The sequence below is a fragment of the Panicum virgatum genome, chromosome 1K (genome assembly GCF_016808335.1).
Source record: "Panicum virgatum strain AP13 chromosome 1K, P.virgatum_v5, whole genome shotgun sequence".
NCBI classification, from domain to species: domain Eukaryota; kingdom Viridiplantae; phylum Streptophyta; class Magnoliopsida; order Poales; family Poaceae; genus Panicum; species Panicum virgatum.
The window spans coordinates 15,419,156-15,440,827 of NC_053136.1; the positions used below are offsets into that span (position 1 = coordinate 15,419,156).

Below are 21,672 nucleotides of genomic sequence, written 5' to 3' on the forward strand. Positions count from 1 at the left end.
GCCTCATGTATATATGATTTGTGTTCCCATTTTCCTTCTCTCTGCAATGGAATCCCAATTCCTACTCATGGTATTGAATTATATTATATATAATTGTTTTTGTGATTAGAGGGACACTTATTGTATTAAAAGGCATCATCATTGTATTCATAACTTATGGTATTTAGAGGTATCTTTGTCATTACCACAAATCTAACTACTATTCTGTGTATTTTCAAAAACAGGGCTGCTACAAAGTGGATGCAGCTGAACTAAACAGGTCACTTAAAACACCCTAGATTGGTATGTAGCTTAATTTCACTTAAATCACCCTAAATATGAGCTTAATCTTACAAATTAACCTTCATTTATGCAATTGATGCTATAATTAATTTATATTTAATATTTAATTGGTGTCAAATATCCAATGTGCCGGGAACTTATTAAGGGCCTGTTTGGCAGGGCTCCGGCTCTTCCAAAAACAGCTCCGGCTCCGGCTCCTTAGATGGAGCGGCTTCTCTGATGGAGTTGGAGCCATTTTAGAAAATGTTTGGCAAAACAGCTTCACTTGTTAGATTGATGTGTAAGCCGCGTGAAGCCACGATTTCATGACTTCACCTTGCCTGTGTAAACCGCTGATGGCTTCAGGACCGACTTCATACGTGAAGCCGGTTACAAAACAAACATTTGGGAGGGCTTTACCTGGAGCCGCTCGTGAAGCCGCTCCAGAAACCCTCCCAAACGGGGCCTAAGTCCTGGAACCAATCGAAGTGTTAGCAGCTGGGTCTGCCATTGCCATTGACAAGTGGATCAGCAGCTCCATCCTCCATGGACGAGGAGACCACGTCCTCTGGTGCCACGCCGGACGCGTCGCCTGCAGGTACGACGGATCAGGAGGACCCCTTGGAGCTCGCCGTCGAGCGACGGCTTGCCAGCGACGGGCGCCACGACGATGGGGGCTCCTTCACCATCTTCCGCGTCCCGGCCTGCGTCCGCGACGCGGACCGGACGCTGTACGAGCCCCGCCTCGTGTCCGTCGGCCCCTACTACCGCGGCCGCGCCGAGCTCCGCGCCATGGAGCGCCACAAGTGGCGCTACCTCCGCCACCTGCTCCAGCGCGCCGCCGCCACGGCGCAGCCGCCCCTGCGCGCCTTGGTGCGCGCTGTCCGCGCCGCCGAGCCCCGCGCCCGCGCCTGCTACAGCGAGCCCGCCGCCGACGCCGACGACGACGCCGAGGACGCCGGCAGGTTCGCGGAGAAGCTGCTCCTCGACGGCTGCTTCGTCCTCGAGTTCTTCTTCAAGTGGAACAGGCGGGAGCCCGACGCGCTCTGCGACGCCGGCTGGGCGCTCGCGCTCCTGCACTCGGACCTCCTCCTCGTCGAGAACCAGATCCCCTTCTTCGTCCTCGAGGCGCTCTTCGACGCCTTCTTCCGCGGCGAGGTCCCGAGGGCCGACCTGCTCAAGCTCCTCTTGCGCCACCTCAAGCCCAACGGCGCGCTCCTGCCCGGCCACCAACCGCCGTCGCCGTACAAGGCGCCCACAGGCCCGATCGACCACCTGATCCACCTCTTCCACGAGGCGTTCGTGCCCAGACCGCCTCCGGCGCCACCGTCGAGCCAGGCCTCGCCGCCGCCGCCGCCGCGGGTGATCCCTTGCGTCAGCGCGCTCCGCGAGGCCGGCGTCCGGTTCGTGAGGAAGCCGCCGGCGGCGTCCCCTCGCGGCATGTTCGACATCACGTTCGACGCCAGGAGGGGCGTGATGGAGATGCCCCCCGTAGCGATCGACCAGGCGAGCCTGCCGCTGCTCGTGAACCTCGTCGCCTTCGAGCAGAGCAGGGGCCACCGGAAGGGCTCCGGCGGCGCCCCGCTGACGAGCTACGCGGCGCTAATGGCGTCGCTGGTGAGGACGGGGAAGGACGTGGAGGAGCTGCAGCGCCGGGGGATCGCGGACAACATGCTGTCCAGCGACGACGGCGCCGCCCTTCAGTTCTTCCAGTCCCTGGGCGCCTGCAGCACCATCGACTACGACGACCACCTCTTCGCGCCGCTCTTCGCCGACGTCCAGCGCTACCACGACAGGAGCTGGCACAGGCACAGGGCCAGGTTCATCCGCGATCACTGCAGCAACCCGTGGTCCGTCATCGCGCTCGTGCTCGCCGTCCTGGCCTTCTTCTCTCTTTTCAACAATTCCGTGACCGTCTACAAACTAGTTCACCCTCAACCCAAATGATCTTCGTCAGCGACGAAGGAGGATTTCCTGCATGTGGCACTTGCAACTTGCATTGCAAATGTAGCTAATATCTTACTTTAAATAAGTTTGATATGCTAAAATTGGTGCCTAGTAAAATTTCTCAAAATTTTATGACACTGAAGAAAGTCATCAAAATTTGCTAGGGGTAAAAAAGAAAGGCCCCAACTTTTCTTTACACCCAAAACCTGTAATTTTATGACTAAGCATCAAAATCAAAATCTGATTGCACCATTGAGTTGCCGCCAATAAAAACATCAAAACAAGTTTCTCATACCGTTCCAAAAACATTTTATTAAAAATTGAAAGCATATCATAATAAAACAGATTGATTTGAAACAAAATTAATTAGGAGGATGGAGCTGCTGATCCAGTTGTCAATGGCAATGGCAGACCCAGCTGCTAACCGAATTTAGGCGGATTTGTTCGGGGACTTTAAGTTCCCATCACAACAGATGTTTGACACCAATTAGGAGTATTAAATATAAGTTAATTATAAAATCAATTGCATAAATAAACGCTAATTCGTGAGAAGAATTAGTTCATAATTTGATAATGATGTGCTATAGTAAACATGCGCTCTAATACATACGGACGATATAAAAGTAAACACATTATTAGGGCATCAGTTTTAGGCGTAGTAATTTGAGCTGGAAGATTGTTATGTTTCAACGTACATTAGAATGTATTAGACAACACATTGTTGCAATGCTGAATACACGAGCTACATACATTTCTTGAAATTAAGCTCTTCTTCATAACAAATCTAGGGTGTTTTAAGTGACCAGTTTAGTTCAACTGCATCCACTTTTGTAGCAACCCTGTTCATGAAAATACACAGAATAGTAGTTAGACTAGAAAACCTCGTGGCTTTGCCACGAGTGGCCAGTGGATGTACCCGTCGGACATTTTTTTTCCGTGTACGATGTGGAAGCACTTTGAATTTTGAGAAACTTTTTTATGAATCACTTTTTTTAAAGATGTTTTGGTTGAACGGGTGATTTATCATAGAGCTTTGTATTTCTAAATTTGCTCTGTAGCGGTTGTAGGTTTTGGAATTTTTAGTAACCTTTATACTGAATGCTTTTAAATTATAAGACTTTCATTTGAGCGGGTTTGGACATGAAGGCCTATTTGATCAATTTCATTTGAGCGGGTTTGGGCATGAAGGCCGCGTCTGCCAACCTCTGAGCTTTTTTCTCAATGTTTCTCCGCACGCGTCAGAAATTGAATGGTCACCAAAAAAATATCTCCTCTAGAAACATCGTAGCCTTTCTCGGCAGCGGTTGCTCCTCCTCTCCGGGCCGAGGCCTTGTGCCGCCCTGGCCGCGGCTGCCTTTGTTACATTATTGGCATCCATTTCTTTTCAAGAAGTAGAACATATACTTAATTCGCATAATGGACAGGAATAGGTTTGTGTAGTTGAGAAAATCTGCTATTATAATTCAGCAGATCTTAAGGGTTTTGATTAGAGGTAGAAAAAGGCTGCAGAACAAACTTGGGAGCATGTGGATACATTGGAAGCTTCTGCTGCTCATATTCTTAATTTTAGACTGCGAGCATGTGGAACATTGTCAGCAGTGACAAATTGTCAATATAATATATCACATTATATTGCTAACAATGTTGGCTTTACCCAAAAGATAGGTATCTAACAACCTGTGATTTCATCATCTATGCTATTTGATGGTGCCTACAAATCTTCTAGACTGTCGAAAAGTTCTGTTTTCGCCCAAAAGATATGCAGCAAGAGCGTCAGTTAACGAAAGTTGTACCCAAAACTATAAGCAAAAGTAGCGATCCACATTGCCATTCCCTGTAAAGCAAAATGTCCTTTTGCTTGGTTCATTGTTGTGTTGTGTGTAGTTGTAGCACGCAGCATCAGTTAACGAAAGTTGTATAAGAAACTATAAGCAAAAGTAGCTGTCCACATTGACGTTCCCGCTGTACAACAAAATATCCCTCTGTTTGGTTTATTGCTATTAGTTGTGCAGTCCTGCCACATATAGGTAAAAATAAGGAGTGGCATATATATATGGATAAAGGTAACCTTTGGGACTCGACAATTATGTAAGGGTAACATACTTTTGATCATCCTTCAATTTTTAGCTTCTTCCTCTTCTGTTCCTCATGCTTCTTGTCATCATCGTCATTAATCTAGAAAAAACAGATGGATGAGAGCTGAAGGCATAAAAATTGACTAAGCACTATTAACCTACTTATCATCGAATGTATTCACATGGTATGATCGTGATTTGGTTAATCAACAAACAAAAATATATTTCTATGAAGTAGGAATATGAAGATATCTGATTAAGCCAAATAGTGGTGTTATTGTTACGTTGCTCAAACACTAAAATCATCCAAAATATGTATCAATATTTACATGTAGATCATAAAGGAAGCAGCCAGAGAATACCAAGAATGCAGAGAAATATATTCTAGTTTAGTGGTATGTGTGTGTGGTATGTAAAAAGAATTCAACTGCAAAATATTATAGGCCAAGTTACTGCATGGTGAAACAGCTAATAGTATCCACAGATTTAGCAGCACATAATTTTGTCCATTTCCTTGTGCTGCGCCATGCACATTTACTTTATTACTTGGAATGGAGCTGGTGAGTATCGCAAGGAAGAAGAGTACCTGTGATTTAGAATGCTTCTCTGTGGTATCCCAAGCACTGTAATTTCTTGAAATATTATTAGAAACAGGGAAATAGGATATGTGTACGAAATAGTAAAAATATACTTACTCAGACTGCTGGTCGACATCCATATCTTGTATATCTGTGAATTGAGGAGTGTATGATAATGATTGCTGCAGCAAGTACATAGTTAGCAGAAATATATTTTATAAAACATGCATGGATGAAACAAAAAATTATCTTTTGGTATACCTGATCGGTCTTTTGCTTTGAGGATATTGTTACCAGTGGCGGGAGATCATCATTAGATACACTTTGTATGATGTTTGGTAATGTTGCTTGTTTTCCATGTCTCTATTTGATCATCACAACCTCAAAAGAAGGCTCCATGTTTCTGACACTTATTTTGAATAGCACTTTGACTACGAAAGTAAATTTATGGGAAATCCATTGTGATATCTCAAGTGGAATAGAGCTGGGGTCATGTTGTTTCCTTAGGGTCTGCGCTTTTTCCAATAAGCTCTACCCCTTTTTTCTCGAAAAACATGAACTCAAGGCTATGTGTATCGTCTGCTCCTCTGAAGCAAACTTTGTACCTGGAGCATATAGAAACTGCAGTTAAAGGACCATTTGAAGATTTATAAGTGAGTATATGTTACATTTTAGGTATGGAGGAATTTTCTTACTTCCAATCATATTGCTTGCATGAGCAGCCATCTATCTTTGTGCACTGATATCCATCATCACCTGGTGTCATTCTGGAATTGCAAACTCGGGAAGCTCTGTAGCACCATTGCTCTTTTTCTGGTATAGATATCAGTGTGACCGTGCACTGAAATCTTTTGTTCTAAACATGTTCATAAAAAATAGATACAATAATACAATGATCCGTAGCCAATGTAAATATAGAGCTTGCAATTGTTGTTAATAAATAACAAGGATTAGTGTTTTTACCTTGTCAGTCAAAGGATCTATCTGTTTCAGGTCAAACAGAGTTTTTTCTTTGACACCTTGCTCCATGTAGTCCTCACTTTGGAGTTCTAGTTTTTTAACTGGTGTCACCTGAGATGGCAGTCTGTTGGCAAATTATAATTAATGAAACATTAGTGTAGGGATAAGATATAGATGTTTGTATTTCAATTCAGAATTGAGAGAATACCCTCTTTGAAATGTCCTCATTGCTGGAATATCATTTTCATTTATGTACAACCGACATGCTGAAGTTCCACTGAGAAATTTGTAGTCTTCTCGATATATTTTCATGAGTGTGCCCACAAATATTGCTATCACGTGATGATTCTGACCAATATGAAAGACTGCCTCAGCATCAAATTCAAGGGCCCTTTGTCCTGAGAGCGATAAATCAATTGTGTTTCCCCTGCAAGTAATGAAGAGAAATCAAGAATAGAGTTTGTATATAAAAATATGCATGTGAGTTGGCAAATGCAGAAATTGTTATTTGGAATATTACTTGTGGTCTTGAAGCGTTATCAGCCTACGCATCATAAGGTCTCCAGATGTGTTACGCACTACAGCTGCATTTGAGATGGCTATGATTTTTCCAATGACATCTACATTTAAAAAAGACAAAGAGTGTAAGTCATGATACTTGAATAGATGATGAATGTAGGTCAAGTGTTAGCCAAGGACGAATGTGCAATTTTTTTTTTGTTACCTAGGAAACGATCTGTCCTTCTTGCATATTGGGGTAGCATTTCGATTGGTGTTAATGAAAATACATACTTTGGGAAACTTGTGTCATTGCTATTTCCTTCAAAGATCTGTGTTCTCATGATCAGTTTTAAAATATAAGGAGCATCCACAACTCTGTACCCAGGCTTAGGCCTTTCAACACATGCGTTGCATATGTAGAGAACCTTTCCTTCTTGAAAATATTGTTTGAACTGATCCACCGCTTGTGGAGGTACCTCACAATACATCGCATAACCCTGTAATTTGTAACTTTTAAAGATTAGTACAGATGGAAAGAATAATTTTGAAGGGAAAATGCTCTGAAAGAATATCTGTATAAAAATTGGTAGCAAATGAGTGTGCAGTCATACCTTTTGATCGATGAGCACCATGTAAAAATGGATCAGAGGATTTTTCTCACTTTTACCCCTGTATTCCCAAGTCCTTGACACCCTGACATGAACATTATACAGGGTGTTCATGGGACGGAGCTCTGGTAATGGAGTTATTTTGCCCTGCAAATTGTTATTATTTATTCAATTTGGAGAGCAGTGTAAACAACAATGTAGCTGGATACATTACCTGCATTGCTAGTTGAATAATGGACGGGAAGCTGCAAGGATTAAAAAAAGGAATAGGTTAAATCAAAGCGTAATAGTAATAGTTAATGTAAAGAACTATTATAAAAACAAAAAGGTAGAACCACCTCATTGTTTTGTTTCCTTTTTCTTTTTTGGAGTGATGTTTTTTTTTCTTGCCTAAGCTTCTTAGAATGTGGTTGAATGTCTATAGGATTAATAGCGCAGGTGTGGAGATGGAGCTACGACCTGGAGGCTGGAGCTATCGACCAATACGAAGGGGGCGTCGACCCCTTTTGTGGACGACATGAGATGATGCAGACTGCGACATCGATGCAGGGTAGATAAAAAGAGAAACTGGTGATGGATATAGGAAGATTCTGATTCTCGTGGAGAAGAAGAGATCACACACCTTTCTGTTGGCCGGAGATTTTCTTGCGCTGTGGTTGTGATGGTTGAAGGGTCGGTATGAAGCAACGGGTAACGGAGAGATAAGTGAAGAGAGGAAAGAACAGGATAAAAACGCTTCCTCTTCTGACCGAGGAGCTGGCCTCTCGAGAAACTTCAAGAAGAGAGGCACGTTGAAGGGCTGGATGCCGTTCGTTTCTCATCCAATGCTTGAGGAAAAGGAGGCGACATGGCCCAATAGTTTTGCTCGATTTGGTGCAGGAATCGTAGATTAAGATTTGTGGTAATCACAAAGATATATACCTCTAAATACCATGAAGTTATGAATACACATATATCTCTGAATACAATGAGCGCTCCTCTAATCACAAAAAGAATTATAATTCAATGAGGGTCCCTCTAAATACCATGAGTATGAGTTGGGATTCCATTGCAGAGAGGGGAAAATAGGAACACAGATCATATATAGGTGAGGCATGGTTCTTGACTTCTTGTACCACTGGCAGCTACCTTGTTTGTTTGTGTCCATAATGGAGCTGATAAGGAATGAAAGGACCAGTGGAAGAAATTTGCAGCCGTTGCATCTGTTAGGTACGGGTTACCAATCGGGGAACAGGCGGTGGCTTCCCCTTCCTTGCGTTCACATGTTGTTCCGCTAGCTGCAGCTGATGGATGTTCCGCTAGCTGTAGCTGATGGATGGATCCGTGGAGGCGCACAGCTCTAACATATAGCTGATGCTTGGCTCTAGCGTGGACTTGACCATGGAAGCCTCTTCTCCCCCTACTCAGGGAGACTGCCGTCGAGGGAATCAGGGGCAGCACCATCGCCGACGATGATTGCCGCCTCGGCGAGACTGCTGTCGATTGAAACAGGGATAGCACCATCGCCGGCGATGAGTAGGTACGACGACCACAACGGGCACCCTGCCCTCGACTTCGTCCCCGGCCGTCCCCTCGTCGACGAGCCTGCAGTCGAATGCCCCGATGAACCGCCAGGTAAAGAAAGGTTAGGCCGTTATTAGCTGAAGCTGGATTTGCCTTTATCGATCTCTGCACCTCCAAACTTATTGATCACACCCAGTTCTGCTGCTTGGATTGCAGGCGTGTGGATTCACGCTCCACGAGGACCAGCTACTGCTGTGGTCTCTCCTCAGCCACCGTGCAATAACCTTAAGCTGGCTGATTTCGATGCTCAAGGGCAGAAAGATCTACTTGTTTTGGCTAGTATCCTTGCTTTTGGCGTTGCTTTACCTTTTGTGCTTTCTCCCTGATGATCGACGAAATAAGACAAGGCTTGGTTTGGCTGTACCTAATGTAATATATGCGCATCCACTTGGATCCCCAAAATGTTCACGACAAATTCCTATACGTTTCAGTACTTCAGTGTGTATGTGCTAACAATTGAATCAGGAGTGTCATAAATACATTTTTTTTAGAGCGCGTGTAGCAAAAACTTTGTTGCCAACAAAGTAACCGCGGCCTAGTTCATCACTCTCCCACGGAGGTAACGCCCACTACCCCATGAGCCATAACACATATAAGGCCAGTAATCTCAGTGCACAGTTTTATGGCACGATTACTTAGTTTGGAAATTAGGTAACTGTTCCAGCTGAGTTTCATGGGGGATGAAACATCTCTCTCGTCCCATGAAATTCTTCAATTCTCCCTTGTCACCATGTCAGCAAAATTAATAATGTGCTATAGAATTTAATGTCACAAAACTCTTCATAAAATCTCCATTAAGACTAGACTAGGCGTGCCAGAGAATGGGAATATACATTCTGTGCACCGAGCGATATGTGCACACCCTTGTGCCGTTGCGACATGGATATCAATACTACTATAGGACCAAAGCAATGTCACAGTTATTCTCGATGGTTTAGTAGCAAAGCACAGCACTTGGATAGAGCATATACCCACAATTCGAAGCGACGTCGTTTCAAAGACCAAGTGGATGGGAAGAAGACGCATGCAGGGACGTGGGTGGTTGGACTTTTGCTTCACGGGGCTTGATGCTGCGGCTTACGAGGTACGAGTTTTGATCACATTGTGTTGGACGTTTCGGAGGTACTCCCTCCGTCCCGCTTTAAACGTGCCTGAGGGGAATTCCTCTTCCTCAACGACACTTAAATCGAGACAGGGACTATGTGTTTGTCGACACGTATTTGCGGCCTAAGGGTTATGTGGGCATACAGTACTTATAGGTCTGCTTGGGGCACCACACAAACAACAAGCATGGGATGCGTATCTTTGTCACAGCATACTATTTTCAGTGGTGTAAAATGCACTGTTGCTCCTTGAACTTGCTCGTAGTATCATCTAGATTCAGTAGCGAAGCTAGAGTGAAGAGAAGGAGGGTGTACTTGCCTTGCGAGTGCGTTGAGTTGTGGAGGGTACGAGTTGAATTGTGGAGGTTACGGTGTATATATGATGAAAAATTAGATTTAACCACTGATTTTGCTTATTTTTGTGGGTGCATGGGCACCCTCTATATTGTATACTAGTCTATTAATCTGTACACCCGCACGGATTAGTTAGACATATCTAAATTATCTATGTAATGCGCTCTTTTAACCCTTTAAAAGTTCAGTACTGTAAAGATACATAATTATTATTATATAATTGTAATAAATGTGATAGATTTAGTTACTAACAATTTTTCTCACTTTGCATTGCGCCTCCATATATGTTGATATATATTTAATTAAACACTTTGTTTGAGCTATATGAATAACATGAAAATTGGTATTCTTATCTCTTCTCTTATATAAGAATATATGGTGACACACACATTGTGGTTAATATTTTTATATAAATAATAACATAAATAATATAAATGACAAAAATAGTAATTTAAAATTTTATATTGACACGCTTTAAGATTTTATTATAATAATATAATTTTGGTTCAGATTTGGGGTTTATTTTAACTTTTTATTATGATATCGTTAGATAATCAATATGAAAATTAGGAGGTTACTTTATATTATTTTTTATAATGGTAGAGTTGGGTAATTTAGATACATGTTTAGAGGTTACTTTATATTATTTTTTATAATGGTAGAGGTGGGTAATTTAGATACATGTTTAGAGGTTACTTTAGTCTATTTTTATAATGGCAAAGGTGGGTAATTTATTAGAAAAAGACAACAGATTCAATGGCTATTGTGATTAGACTTGCCGAATTGATGGTCGGATGTTTCTAATTTTTATGAGAATTGTAGGATTTCTCTATTTTTAAATTGTCCACCTAGGATGCTAGGTGACTTCATCTGAAGGCTTCAGAAGTAGCCTCCAATTAGTAATTATAAGATAGCTTCGCCTCTGTCTAGTTTTCTAAACTTTGAAATTGCACACTTAGATCCTCAAACTTGCTAATTGTGTCATGTAAAGTTCTAATAACCATTTTTAAGTTATCAAGCGCAAGTATTGTTTTTGCTAATGTGGAGCTTACATATGGGCTCAAGTTTTATTTCTGAACTCTTGCGCTCAACTCTTACATTTTCAAAATTTTGTCCAAAATTTTATTTCCAAACTTTATGTCCTAAATTTTTACGCGATGTTTCTTCCAAAATTTATCTTTTTATTCTCTTTTCTTTTACAAATTTTGTCATATGATTTTTATTTTCATATAATTTTTTATACAGATCTTTTGTATTTGAACATATTTGTACAAGTAAATTTGTTATAACTTTGGATATATTTTATATACAATTTCATACTTGAACAAATCATACAACATTCGATTTAGCTTAAGTAACTGTAATTTGGACCTCACTTGATATAATTAGCAAGTTTGAGGGCTTCAATGTGCATTTTGGAAGTTTGGAAACCTAGTTGACTGTCAGACCCGGGCTAGTAGGACTGCTCACAGGCTTAGAATATTCTAGGATTAGGGAGGCACGTGGACCATACCTTACGCCATTGTAACAACTCAAACGCAAGTAGAACTAGTCAGAATAAAAGTAAACTACCCTAGTACTCGGGTAGGACTCATAAGCTAGTTTTCGGCTAGGATTTTCATGTAACCCTGTCCCCCAGACTATATAAGAGCGGGAAGGAACCCCTCCAAACATGCATCATCTAAGACAATACAAATCAACACATAGGACGTAAGGTAATACTCTCTCGACGGCCCTAACCGGTCTAAAGTTTTGTGTTCCTTGTACCTTCGAGTCTCTGATCTCGACGATCCCTCACCTAAATGTTACCACCTTGGGGGTATCCCTCAGTGGACTTTGCGGCCAAACACCGACAGTTGGAGTGCCAGTTAGAGGTTGTCGCTGATGATCCACTGGCGAACTCGATGGCATCGTACAACTTCAATCTTGTCAACCAATGATGACGACCAAGAGGCAGAAGCTGGAATACATGTCAGTCCATCTCCATGCAAGGAGCATGAGTGCGCATCAGCCATCACCATCATCTCCGACCCTCTCTACACTTTGTCAATATGATGGCTGGTGAAATTTCGGTGTTTCACACTGCTCCAAGCCAGCTTATATGATCAATGAATGATATGCTAGCTGATAGTGATAGGGGTACTCGAGAACGTGGTAGCTCTAGAGATTCAGTGATGTTCTCTACATCACTACTGCAAAAAAGATTTTTAAAGGCGGGTAAAAACGTATTTTTAGGGGAGATACGGTACTCGCCCCTAGTTTTCGCAGCTAAAAATGATAGTGACCAAGAGGCAGAAGCCGTAATACATGTCACTCCGTCTCCAAGCAAGGAGCATGAGTGCACATCAGCCATCACCATCGTCTCCGTCCCTCTCTACACTTTGTCAATGTGATGACTGGTAAAGTTTCAGGGGTTGTTTGGTTTCAGAGGCTGTTGACACTGTTTTTTGACACGTGTCAAGGAAGGTGATTTTGTGAAGGAGTTTGTGCCGATTTGAAAGAAACCAAAAGATGCATAGGGTTAGAATCGGCCGATGGGGTACAGCCGATGGGCCAGAATAATATTCCGTGAAGATGCTGATCCGTACATTTGGGTGATCGGTCGATGGAGAGTTGACGATGAATCAAGAAGAGGAAAAGAAATTCGAAATCTAAAGGATTCTGATGATTCGGTTGTAATCTTTAAGTAGTTTAAATTAGAAAGTTTTATCTTTTAGGTCAAGTAATGTTTGTCATAATTGGCTAGGACTTGGTAGCGCTAGGCTATAAATACCAGTTGTATGGAACCGGAGAAACTTGATACACATCCAATACAACAAACACTTTACAATTTCTTTTGCACTTTTTCGGCGACTTCGCCTTTTCTTTTCTTTTCGGTGAGTTCTTTCAAGTTGATCAAGGACGCCTCACATTCGAGCGACTTGATTTGCTAGTGAGTCTTCGTTTTACCGAGTATATTTGAGCTTTAGCAATCGGGTGCATCGCTGTGGCTTTGTTCAAATCTATTCAAAAGTTATCGAGTTTATCTAGGCCTTGATCTCGGGCGCATCGCTGTTTTCTCGTCTAGATTTATTCACAATTTATCGATATTGGCTACATTTGTAGGTTTTTTCCTATATTTTTGGCCATTATCACATCTATCTGCTTAGAGACATATTAGATCGGCTTTAGGTTTTGAAATAATACTTTGTTATCTTAAAAGCCGGTCTAGATTTGTTTTGAGATTGCATCATCTGAGTTACACATTCGTAGCTTAGATTTTGTTATACACGTGCAATCGGCTATCCTAAGCTGATTTTTGTCGTTTTCTGCATCAGCTGATCCTGCCTATGCGCTTGTTAATTACACACTCGCATTTAATATTCTTTTATCGTCTTCTGTATCGACAGAGCCTTTCGATACATCCGCGTGAGAGATATTCGGAATCCCAGCCGATACGCTCTCGAATTTGACTTTATTTTATCCCTCGTCAATTATAGGTCAAATTGACTGGCACGCTTGGTTGACTTTTCGAAGCTTGGCGAACACTTGCCCTCGGATTCCAGTGTGTTGATTTTTGTGTCAACACATCTTTTTGCACGCTCGGTGGGACCGGAAGCTTCAATATGGTGGATATCACTGATAAATCTAAACTTGGTGAAGATAACTGCATCCCTACTGATGAAAGCAAACTCAAGGAGGATCAAAAGCGGAGTACTTGGATCTCGTGGAAAGATTTAAACTTGAATGCCTCAAGTCATACAGCGTCACCAGATCTGGTGACATGATCAAGAAGTTTAATCTTCCATCCTTCCAGCCACTAACGGAAGCGCAACATGACAACAAGATAATTGATGCGTGTCTCAAGTTGTGGCACAAGCGTTTATCAAGAGCGCAACAGTCATAACCAACACGGTGCACAATGCAGTAGTCAAGACTTTTATAGAAGGCACGTTTCCAGGTTGCATGGGTCCTTGCTATATACAGTCAGATTAGATACAGTATATCCCCTTGGAGGTGTCTATGGCAGCAGCTTTGTCGGCTCAAAATAGCCAGGTAGAAGCGAGTAACGATCAAGCGCCACCACAAATTATTACCGCAATGTCCACAGCAACGACGGCTCCTGTCTACACGACTACTCCGCCTATTCCTACAGCCGTGCAAGGTGGATATGCATCTAGATTCCCAAAAGGATAGAATCCAGTTACTGGGTATGGTATGCCTCCAGATTTCTTTACCACACCACCCAAGATACAGTTTAATGCATCGGCTACTCAGCTGATGACTCCTCATCCTGATCCATCGGCTACTCAGCCGATGGGCTCGCAGCAAGATGCATCAGCAGCACAGCCGAACGCACATAATACATGGAGTCCGCAGATGGCTGCACAAGTCAACGCATCGGCGCCACCACCGAGGACCCCACAGCAGCGTCTCGCAATTCTGCTCTAGCCCAAATCTTCTTCAGAGGTCCTGATTTCACAATCTCCTCATCAGAATGGAGTCAATTGGGTTTTCCATGATCAGGCAACTGGAATATTACGATATGTCAATGTGCCGTACATGGATTCTACTGGTCAGCAATCGGCTAGTCCCTTAGGTCCACAGCCGGCGATGACCCACCAGTCACACAATCAGGTGGCTCAGCAAGCGCATCAGATGCCATCAGCTGGACAGCCGATGATGCCTATGTCACCACAGCCTGTGATGATGATGAACTCAGCAAATATGGCTTCTCAGTAGATGCCAGTAGTTGATCAGCAGGTTGATTGGAATACTAAGATAGCTGAAGTGATGAGGGAATAGTTCGGCTTAAGGCCAAAGCAGTAGTCTGTTATGTACAAGACTCCTTATCCTCCGGCTTACAATCAGATTCCTCTCCCACACAAGTACAAGATGCCTAACTTCACTAAGTTTTCAGGGCAAGGAGAAGTTTCTACAATGGAACATATTAATAGATTCCTTCTACAATTGGGAGAAGCAGACAACCAAGACGCACTTAGAGTTCGGTTGTTCTCCTTGTCTTTGTTTGGATCGGCCTTCGCTTGGTTCACCACTTTGCCAGCAAATTCCATATTGTATTGGGCCGATCTGGAGAGGCAATTCCACCAGTTCTTCTTCTCTGGAGTTACTGAATTAAAGTTGATCGATTTGACTGGCTTAAGACAAAGGAATGATGAATCGGTCGCTGCTTTCATTCAAAGGTTCAGAGATATAAAGAACAGATGCTACAGTCTGGTACTGTCCGATCAGTAGTGGCCGATGCGGCTTTTAATGGACTCTTGGCACACATCAAGGACAAGTATATATGCATCGCAAGAATTTGAGAGCATCAGTCAGATTGCGAATCGGATGACAGGAGAGACTCAGTCCTATGAACCTAAGAAGCCTTTTCAGAAGAAAGTGAACTACGTAGAGTATTCTGCTGGTCATGATTCTGATGAGGAGCAAGAAATGGTCGCATCAGCTGAGTGGATTCAAAACAACAAGAAGTCGGTAACATGTCCGTTTGGGAAGAAGGAACCCGAATCGTACGGGTTTGACATCACCAAGGCCGATAAGATCTTTGACTTATTGTTGTCGGAAGGGTTGATCAAGTTAAAGCCGTATCACAAGATCCCGTCGGAAGACGAGCTTAAAAACATGAAGGATTGCAAGTGGCATAACGCCACATCGCATGACACAAATGAGTGCAAAGTCTTCCGGCAGCAAATTCAGTTGGCTTTTGAGCAAGGGAAGCTGAAGTTTGAAACTCCTAAGAGGACGATGAAGATCGACTAGCATCCATTCGCCACTAACATGGTGGACGTGGCCAGAGACAAGAGTCTTCGTCAAGCCAAGATCCTGACGTTATCATCGGCCAGGAAATCTGGGGCTGTTGATCCCAAGGTACAGATAGCGGCCAATGAAGTCAAAGGGAAAGGTCCACAGGATGAGGCCGAAGGTTCTTCGGTGCCACGTAGACATGTCACGTCTCAGCTGTTGTTGAACAAGTTCCAGCGTGACCGTGAAAGGCAGCAACGCAAAGAAGAGGAGGCACGTCGTGAAAAGGAACATTGGAGATGTCCTTTCTTTGTCTACTACTGGGAAGAAGGGTTGACCTTGCCATCGGCATATGATTGTCCCGAGTGCAATGGTCAAGGAATCCGATCATATAAAAGGCCACGTCATGTTGATGAATCATACCGACGTGAGCGTACTCCTGTGCATGATCGGCTAGGAAAAAGGGTATCAGTGCGTGATCGACTGGGGGGGTAGGACTATGCTACATGATCCTGCTAGAAGATGAGTACCCACACATGATCGGCTGGAACAGATGGCCGATGACAGGGTGCATGATGATCAGCCGATGCACAGAGATCCAGAGCTTGAGCCGCATTTAGATCACACGGATCAACCTCAATGGTGTCCAGGAGGTTTGAGCAGATCACAGAAGAGGCGTGTTCAGAGGCTGTGTCAACTAGAGATCATAGAGGAAGAACAAGAGCAGACTCTGAGCAAGAAGGGGGTCAAATCACAAGTTTGGCGTGCTAAGCCGAAGGCCGATGATGATCAAGATTCTGGATCATTGGCTGCACCGATTAACATGGTTTTCATAATGCCAAAGGAATTCATGGCGCTAGATGCTAAAGATCACGAGCCAAAATTGGAAGAAGCCATGGCACAATTGAATTTAGAGCCATTACCAACAACGTTTGAAAAGCTGGAAGATGATAAGAGGCAATATCATAAAGCATTGTTCTTGAAAGGGTTTGTTGATGGTAAACCAGTCACCAAGATGCTCGTTGATGGAGGTGCAGCTATGAAAATAATGCCCTACATGATGCTGCGCAAACTTGGAAAAAGCTAGGATGATTTGACAAAGACTGGTATGATGCTCAACGATTTTGAGGGAGTTGTGTCTCCCGCTTTGGGGGCATTATGCGTCGATCTGACAATTGGCAGTAAGACCCTTCCTACCACTTTCTTTGTTATTAATGGCAAAGGTTCCTACAGTTTACTACTGGGTCGGGATTGGATTCATGCCAATTGTTGCATTCCATCTACTATGTATCAATGTTTGATTCAGTGGGTTGATGATGTTGTTGAGATAGTATCTGCCGATTCATCATTCAGTGTGGCATCGACTGAATCTCATATAGTAAGTTATGATCGTATGAATTGCCTTTCTAGTCAACCATGGGAGAAGGGTTTCTTTCGGATGGCTGATTATGAGATCGCGTCAATGAAGGCTGGAGATTCTTCAGACGAATCTTGATCGATGAGGGATATGGCCGATTATGACATCGGCCAGATTTTTAGTTATAGCCAATACTAAGGAGTATTACCTTTAGTGCAAAAAATATGTAAAGCCGATTGTGAGTTGTGTACATCGGTTGTAACGTGGCCGACGCGATATGTGTCACCCTTAGAGCAGCAAAGTATAAAAGAAAATATGTTTCTCAGATTTGGTCAAGATTGTCTACAGTTTCTGAAGATTACAGCATGGAATGTTAAGAAGTTCTTACAGTAATCCTAGAGCCTCTAGGATTACTTTTATCGCACGTAGGCGAATCTGATCAACATCTTGAATTACTTGATTATCGTTTTCTGACGAACCAGGAATCGGCCGCAGACTCTTGTGAAGCTGGTATGCTTGGCGAGCATGCGTCTGTCTCTCACCTTCGAGTCTGGTGATGGCCGATAGGATTTATGTGAGGTCATGGTCTGCAGTATCTATCGCCTGGTTTACTTTACTTAACTCCTACAAAAGGCGGTCGCGCTTGGCTTCCAAATCGGCCTTGTTCCTTTGGATGGCAGCCTGGTGTTGTTCAGGGACTTGATTTCATCACAGACTAAGTCCACGAGAGCGTTGGATTTGTCTCTTTGGCCGATGATCTCCTCTTGCTGAAGGCGATCGGCAAGTTGCTTTTGGGCCTTGAGAACTTGCACACGGTGACTCTCGATGAAGGCAGCAGGAGTTGGTGCTTCTTTGATTGTTTTCGAAAGCTTGCCTTCCAAATTTTCTAAGATGGCACGAATCGGCTTGGCATTCTTGACTAGTTGGCCGATATCTTGATTCAGGAACTAAAGTGTCTCCTGAAGTTTGGCCTTGACCTTGTCAGATAATGCAACCGATTCGGCCGATGCTGTTTCTTCTTCTTCCTCTTGTGAAGTGGCTCCAATCTGGAAGGAGAACATGCTATTGTCCGGAGATTCTTGTGCCTAAAGAGAGAACAAGAATCAGGGTAGCCAATAAAAATAATATATGTTGTGAAGTCGGCTGAGGAGAAGGATGCTTACTTGCTTTAGGTTTATTTCATCAAAATTGGAGCCAGCAGGAACAAGAGGCAGAGATGTACAAGCCGGAATTATGATGTTCGGCCGATGAGATGATTCAATCAATGCATGATCGGCAAGCTGAAAGGTGATTGTCAGTAATGTACAGAATGCATTTGTGAGCAAGTTCTGAAATTATACCTGTATCAATGGGGAGTCTGCCCTGGATTTCCTGGGAGCCAAAGGTGAATGCTGCACCTGATCGGATCAAAGAGGATGTCAGATTTAGGATCATGGGAAAGTTTAAGTATTGGCTAAAAGAGCATTTATTGAATGGATTCATACCTGAATAGTTGATGATATGTGAGGAGGTGTACTCTGAGAGTCTTCTTCCTCTCCTCCAGATTGATCCTTGGGAATATCTTAATCACAAATTAAAGATATGTTTAATGATCAGACGGGATGAAATTACAAGGGAATTTAAGACTTTACCTTCTGAAGGAGGAGAAGGAGGATTAGCCATGTCATCTATCTGAGATATTGCTGCTGCTGAAGATTGGCCTCGAAACTTCTTTTTCTTGCGGGTTATCACCTTGGTATAGGATAACCTACGCTTTTTCCCACTGGCTACATTTGTGAGAGACGGAGCGCCGTGGCCGAGATTGGGTTTATCGGCCGGTAGTGCATAGTTGATCGGTTGGCCACTTCTGCTGATTATCGGAGGGTCACGATCATCATCCTGCGAAAAAGTGATAATTAGAAAATATAGGCGAAAGATATTGTGAAATATTGCAGAGGTTGATGATTTGTACCTCATTTTCTGCTTGGTAGTTGTCATTCAGAGCAGTGCAGTATAGATTGACAGATCCGCAGAAGAGGTGCTCTTACCATTCTGACCACCATTGGGTAAAAGGGGTGGTGACAAAGGAGGCGACTTGCCAATCGGCTAGGAGTGCCATGTCAACATTGGGCTCCAGATCCATCAGCCGATCGTACGAGAGAGCTTTGCCGATAGTTCCCCTAAACTAAACTTCGCCTGCAAAGAAGGAAAGGGGTGGCACTTGGCCAAATCCCAATTGTCTGGCTGCCACTGAAGAGTTGTTGAATTCGTAACTAGGAATTTCTTTGCCAGATGTGAAATTGGTTGGCAAGATTCTTGGGGAAATCATTTCCTTCATGCTTTTTGAAGCATCTTTGTCAGCCTTTCAAGAATCAAGCTGGAATTTGAAGGGATTCTCATAGCTGGTATTTTCATCGTGGTATGCAAATCAGATGGTAGAATCTTCGGGAAATGCTTGATAGAAGCATTTGAAGAAATCAGTAATGCCTAAAGTCTTGGGATCATTGCCAATCATTATGGCTGCCTCGCCAAATGATGTGCATCGGCAGGTAACTATTTCTTCTTCAGAGAATTCTTCTGGTGGGAATTTCAGCTCTGATAAGTCAATTACCATAGTCTTGTGCATATACATGTGTAGCCACAGCTGAATGAACCACCAAGGACGTCCAAGGTTGGTGATCGGCTGATTGATTCTAAGCCTGATTGACACCTGGTGGAGCAGGTGATAGATTGATCCCAAGAGGTTTTTGCCAAGGGGAACCAGCTTTCCATTGGCCAAAGTTTCTGCCAACTTAAGGTTATTGTTTGTTGGGCCAATAGCTTTGCCACTGAAAATGCATTTCTCAAGCCACATATTGAGAAAGACAGTGTGCTCTCTGACAGATACTGATCCATTGTTTATATTCTTGCCGATGTACCCTTTCCATCCGCCGATGCTCTTTGTTTCAATCTTGAGGGAGGCTTTTTCTAGAAGCTGGAAGGGTATATCGGAGGTATGAATGTTCAAACCAGTAAGCATCATAACATCCATCAGAGTGGGTGCTATTAGTCCATGGTTGAACATAAATGCATTGATGGCATCGGACCAAAAGAAGCCGATATGAGCATCGGCTCGTTTCAGATCATTTCAGATAAAGATAGATTCAGACACTGGCTAATGTCATACTGCTCCTAGTTGGTTCTCTGAACATTAGCCATCCTACGGAACTAGTCCCTCCATCCAGGGGTAACACTCGGCCAAGATCTGAATGCCTGAGACCAATCTAGACTCATGGTGGATGATTTGAGGGGTATTCTACTGGTCTCTAGATTGATCATGCTGCTGGGATCTGGATTACCCATGGGACCTAGGCAAATCGTGCTAGGTTGGTTTTCCAAAGGAATGATTACATTACCCCTGAGATTCTGGAAATAGAGGCAGAAATAAGAGATGCGTACAAGGAAATAGGAGCGAAGATTGAAAGTAAAAGCGGGGGTGAAAAGGTTGAGTATACCTCTGGGATCTCGGAGATGGACGCCATTGCTGGAACGGGTGATCCTCGAGCTTGAATCTTCAAACCCAAGGGGTGTTCCGATTGCGTAGATGGCGGCAGAGCCTGCGTGTTCTTGAGCGAGAGAGAAGGCGAGGAGTGCTACAGAAAAAGTGCTGACAGAGAAAAAGACGGAGACATTTATAACCTTGGTTGAAGGGCAGAATGGGGATTTGATGCGCTGTTTATTTGGAGAACAGAAATTTCTTCGGACGTTAGCAATCATGATTGGAATTAATTTCGGAGCAACAAATAAATTACTACGAAACTGGGGGGTATGTGTTGAAACCATTTTTTTGACACGTGTCAGGGAAGGTGATTTTGTGAAGGAGCTTATGCCGATTTGAAAGAAATCAAAAGATGCACAGGGTTAGAATCGGACGATGGGGTACAACCGATGGGCCAGAAGAATATTCTGTGAAGATGCTGATCCGTACATTTGGGTGATCGGCCAATGGAGAGTTGCCGATGAATCAAGAAGAGGAAAAGAAATTCGAAATCTACAAGGATTCTGATGATTTGGTTGTAATCTTTAAGTAGTTTAAATTAGGAAGTTTTTATCTTATAGGTCGAGTAATGTTTGCCGTAATCGGTTAGGACTTGGTAGCACTAGGCTATAAATACCAGTTGTACGGGACCGGAGAAACTTGATACACATCCAATACAACAAACACTTTACAATTTCCTTTGCACTTTTTCGGCGACTTTGCCTTTTCTTTTCTTTTCAGCGAGTTCTTTCAAGTTGATCAAGGACGCCTCACATTCGAGCGACTTGATTTGCAGGTGAGTCTTCGTTTTACCGAGTATATTTGAGCTTTAGCTATCGGGCGCATCGCTGTGGCTTCGTTCAAATCTATTCAAAAGTTATCGAGTTTATATAGGGCTTGATCTCGGGCGCATTGCTGTTTTCTCGTTCAAATCTATTCAAAAGTTCCGAAACTTGACGAACACTTGCCCTCGGATTCCAATGTGTTGATTTTTGCGTCAACAGAGGCTAAACTTTAGTCCATGTCACATCAAAGAGAATGTTAGTATTTGGAAGTATTAAATAAAGTTAATTATAAAACTAATTACAGAAATCCTAGAGCTAAACTGCAAGATGAATCTAATGAGG

The 21,672-nt window shown here is 43.2% G+C and overlaps 2 protein-coding genes and 1 long non-coding RNA gene across 5 annotated transcripts; 2 read left to right on the plus strand and 1 right to left on the minus strand.

The window, feature by feature from the left end:
* Positions 1-674: 674 nt before the first annotated feature.
* LOC120696937 (putative UPF0481 protein At3g02645) lies at positions 675-4,156 on the plus strand. The gene has a single exon (XM_039980008.1). It carries the CDS (start codon positions 808-810, stop codon positions 2,206-2,208), a length of 1,401 nt encoding a protein of 466 aa, XP_039835942.1. The 5' UTR covers positions 675-807; the 3' UTR covers positions 2,209-4,156.
* On the minus strand, positions 3,738-17,677 carry LOC120696944. 3 transcript variants are annotated; one of them, XM_039980017.1, is made up of 14 exons: positions 17,667-17,671; positions 7,309-7,315; positions 7,145-7,177; positions 6,934-7,077; positions 6,546-6,819; positions 6,342-6,441; positions 6,030-6,248; positions 5,825-5,945; positions 5,557-5,717; positions 5,123-5,466; positions 4,979-5,043; positions 4,870-4,906; positions 4,312-4,383; positions 3,738-4,222 (listed from the first exon to the last, which is right to left on the minus strand). In XM_039980017.1, exons 3-10 carry the CDS (start codon positions 7,148-7,150, stop codon positions 5,352-5,354), a joined length of 1,140 nt encoding a protein of 379 aa, XP_039835951.1. In that variant the 5' UTR covers positions 7,151-7,177; positions 7,309-7,315; positions 17,667-17,671; the 3' UTR covers positions 3,738-4,222; positions 4,312-4,383; positions 4,870-4,906; positions 4,979-5,043; positions 5,123-5,351. The 3 variants fall into 3 exon arrangements, with proteins under 3 accessions (XP_039835951.1, XP_039835966.1, XP_039835959.1); XM_039980025.1 differs by having other exon boundaries at positions 3,798-4,222; positions 4,870-4,915; positions 7,310-7,315; positions 17,667-17,677; XM_039980032.1 differs by lacking the exon at positions 4,870-4,906 and having other exon boundaries at positions 3,769-4,222; positions 7,310-7,315; positions 17,667-17,677.
* Positions 7,832-8,954, plus strand: LOC120696965. Its single transcript, XR_005684332.1, has 2 exons — positions 7,832-8,554; positions 8,650-8,954. It is a non-coding gene; the product is annotated as an uncharacterized LOC120696965 (long non-coding RNA).
* Positions 17,678-21,672: the final 3,995 nt, after the last annotated feature.

What these genes read in the sequence shown, in the direction of transcription:
- LOC120696944 (XM_039980017.1), bottom strand. An exon ending in TGGTGCTCATCGATCAAAAG is followed by an intron (nt 6,820 to 6,933) that starts GTATGACTGCAC and finishes TACAAATTACAG; the next exon opens with GGTTATGCGATGTATTGTGA. An exon ending in ATAACGCTTCAAGACCACAA is followed by an intron (nt 6,249 to 6,341) that starts GTAATATTCCAA and finishes CATTACTTGCAG; the next exon opens with GGGAAACACAATTGATTTAT.
- LOC120696937 (XM_039980008.1), top strand. Translation starts at nt 808, where the DNA reads ATGGACGAGGAGACCACGTCCTCTGGTGCCACGCCGGACGCGTCGCCT.